Raw genomic sequence first — 3,238 nt, forward strand, 5'->3', positions numbered from 1 at the left:
AGTGAGTTTTTTTTTTTAATTCTCTCTCGAATCACGTAGAAAACTCAATTTTGAGGGGGGTTTCTTCTTCGTGTTTTTCCAGAAAAATCCGTTTCGGACCTCGTTTCAGCTCTCAGTTCTAGCTGAAATTTTTTCTTTCCTAGTATGTCATGGTACATGCCATTAGACGCTGAATGGGGCGCCGGCATGGGTGCCGGGCTCGCATGGGGCATGCCATGGCCTTCGTCGGGCCACCGCGACGTCACAACTTTAAACACTCGTTTCTCCCTTATCCGGACTCCAAATCAAGTGAACTTTTTTTTTTTGTACTTGATTAATTTTTCTCTGTCTTTCCAACGGTGTGCTCGGTTGCACCCGGTTCTTCCTGAATAAGTACCAGTTTACCCTTTTAGCCTTAAGTGCTCGTTTTTCTTCGTCATGTCGTTTCTCCTTTGTTCGGATTCCGAATCATACAATTCTTGAGTCCAACTTGATTATTTTTTTGTTGTCTTTCCAGCAGTGTGCTTGGTGGCACTTGAATCCACAGTTTTTAGAAATGACTATTTTGCCCCTGGGGGCTTATTTGTCATATTTCAGATCTTTTACTTCCGCGTCAATTTTCTTTGAGTTCCGTGACTTCATGAAAGGTCATCTTAGGGTCTTAGAGGTGTGTTGTGCCTTGGGAGACCATTTTTTTGCTTCTTGTTTCCGCATCGGGATCCGTTACCGGGTCAACTTTCGGGTCACCATTGACGCAACGGGTCGAATAAAACTTGGGTCGTTACATACAGAATCAATAGCCCTTTGTGTATGTATACTTCTGATTCTTATAGATTTTGTAGTTTCCATCATCAATCATCATTATAAGAGGCTGTGATGATATATGTCTAAGTGGATCATACTGGCATTGAGAATCGGATCCGTTTGTTGGCGGGGCAAACCAGAGGGTCTGTGGGAGAGTCCTTCTCTCACAGGCAACTGTTGTTGCAGCCAGGGCGGTGGGATATACGTACTCTTGCCCACATAAAAACCAGATCTGAGCCTCAATTGTAGTCAACTGTTTATTTTTATATAATCTTTTTATTAATTACTCAAATAAGATTTTCTATGCCTTAATCAGTCATTTGTCTAAAGAAACATTGTTAATTAACTAAAATTGAATTAAACAACAGTTGATTTTGGTTGATATATTTTTATTTTGTCCACACCATTGAAAAATCTGAATCCGACTTTGTCAAAAAGCAACCTCCCAAAGAGGTCATCTGTCTAATTTCTGGGTCTTTAATGGCTGAACCAGTCATCGTCTCCCCTGGCCAAACACGTGTTTAGATTAAGGCCAATATGTGTTTAGATTAAGGCCAACAAAACGCTGTCGTTTTCCTTGTTAATTTTTTGGTTATTTTATAATTAATTAATTAATTAAAAAAGGGCAGTTCAATCTTTTTATCGCTCCAATAATGCTTGAGTGACATGAGGCCCTTACTCGCACCAAAAATGAATATGGGTTTGTCAAGAACAAACCCATAGAAGATGGTACAATTTCCAAACCTCAGTTCCTATTATATATATAAAATTGTCAACCAAGTTAATTTTATGTTCTTGTTTTTTTTTATATTCTCTTGAAACAAAGGAAGTACAAATTAAAACATATTATTCATTTAGGAGATAGGGAAAACTTCTCTCTCATCAAGGCAACCAACTTGTCATGGGGTGGAAGTGTCTCCTTCATCAGAGGGCAGTCTAACAGAGCACTCACCCAAGAGAAAAATGCAGGGTGCTTTTCCGGATCAACACTCGAACCGCCGGCCTCAGCAAAGGCTTTGTAGCAGCAAGCACTTGAGCCTACCACAATGTCAAGAAACCCGAGGGCGTCGCCGTTGAAGAAAGGAGGCTTTTGTTGAAAATCCCTCTCAATGCCATCTTCAAACACCTTATGCAACTCACAGTTGTCTTCTATGGCCTTTTCTTGCTCTTTGCCTTTCAACATAATGATTGGATATGTGCTTGGGATTAGTGATATCAAGAATATATTTCATTAGCATTGAGCATATTGAAGTCACTTGGTTGCTAAAACTACTGACATAACACAGTAACTAGGGATGGCAAAATACTCCATCCTCGGCCGCTCTATTCCATTATGTTTAGACAGTTATGGGGTAGTTAAATAGTTTTGGGTAGTAAGAATAAGTCAGAATTGAAAACTCATGCGGTTGCAAGAAGACGATAGGAAAGGTCGCCCAACCCCGTTTGTACTGATAAATTATAATTTTTTTCTTATAATTTATTTTATACTCGTATTAAAAATATTAGGTATATATTAAGCAAATATGAGATTATCTTATTTCAATTACTAAATATCTTTTTGTATTATTTTTATTTGAGAACTCTTATATATTATTATGATATTCCTACGATGACATTAAATCTCAAATTCTAGTTGAGAAATTAAATTTTGTTCTTATGTACATAACAGAAAAAATAATTATCATATTGATTACTTTTCTAAATTCGTCCCCGTCTCCTTTGAGTAATCAATTTAGAAATGCTAACTAGAAGTGGAGGACCGAGTAAGTGATACTACATACCTTCTGATCATAAAAATTGGCCCAGAAACGAACTTTGGCTCTATCGCAAGGATCCTCAGGTAACAGTTTGGGAGAGTTGTTCCAGTATTCGTCAATGTATTCGAGAATGACGAGCGATTCGGTGATGGATTTGCCCTTGTGCACCAGTACAGGTACTTTCCCAAGGACAGGGTTGTAATGGAGGAGCAGTTCACTCTTGTTTGTTAAATCTTCCTCTATGTACTTGTAGGGTATGCCATTAAGTTTAAGGGCCAGTTCAACTCTGGTGCTGTAGGGGCTAGCCCACACCCCAAATAACACTACTTCACTTTGCTTCTCCATTCTCTCTCTCAAATGGTGTAATAAATCAATGAAGTTGAAAGCTTATATAGACTTTATCTGGGTGTCTTTTGCATTTGTTTACAAGGGTGTTAGGTGAGTCATCTGATTATTCAATGATCTTTGGTATGAATAAAAAACAATTATCCAATACACGGCCGGCTTGACGCAGGTGGAGGCCAAAATAGTAAAATTAAGCCTTCTAACATTAACTATAAAATATAAAAACACTATTTACGCTATTAGCTCAAAAAGACACTCCTTTCATCCCATAAAAATGTCACTTTTAGAAAACCGTGACTCTCACAAATTGAACTGATACGGTTCCTGAAACATGACATTATTTTTGGGAGGGG

At 38.2% G+C, this 3,238-nt stretch overlaps 1 protein-coding gene across 1 annotated transcript; it reads right to left on the reverse strand.

The window, feature by feature from the left end:
* Positions 1 to 1,633: 1,633 nt before the first annotated feature.
* Positions 1,634 to 2,885, reverse strand: LOC132302188 (glutathione S-transferase U10-like). The gene is made up of 2 exons (XM_059799065.1): positions 2,564 to 2,885; positions 1,634 to 1,992 (listed from the first exon to the last, which is right to left on the reverse strand). The coding sequence occupies exons 1-2, from the start codon at positions 2,883 to 2,885 to the stop codon at positions 1,634 to 1,636; spliced, it is 681 nt and encodes a 226-aa protein (XP_059655048.1).
* Between the last annotated feature and the right edge of the window lie 353 nt (positions 2,886 to 3,238).

Source organism: Cornus florida, unplaced genomic scaffold (genome assembly GCF_030987335.1).
Source record: "Cornus florida cultivar Cherokee Brave unplaced genomic scaffold, ASM3098733v1 CherokeeBrave_3.0.0_Hap2_Chr04, whole genome shotgun sequence".
Classification (NCBI taxonomy): Eukaryota; Viridiplantae; Streptophyta; class Magnoliopsida; order Cornales; family Cornaceae; genus Cornus; species Cornus florida.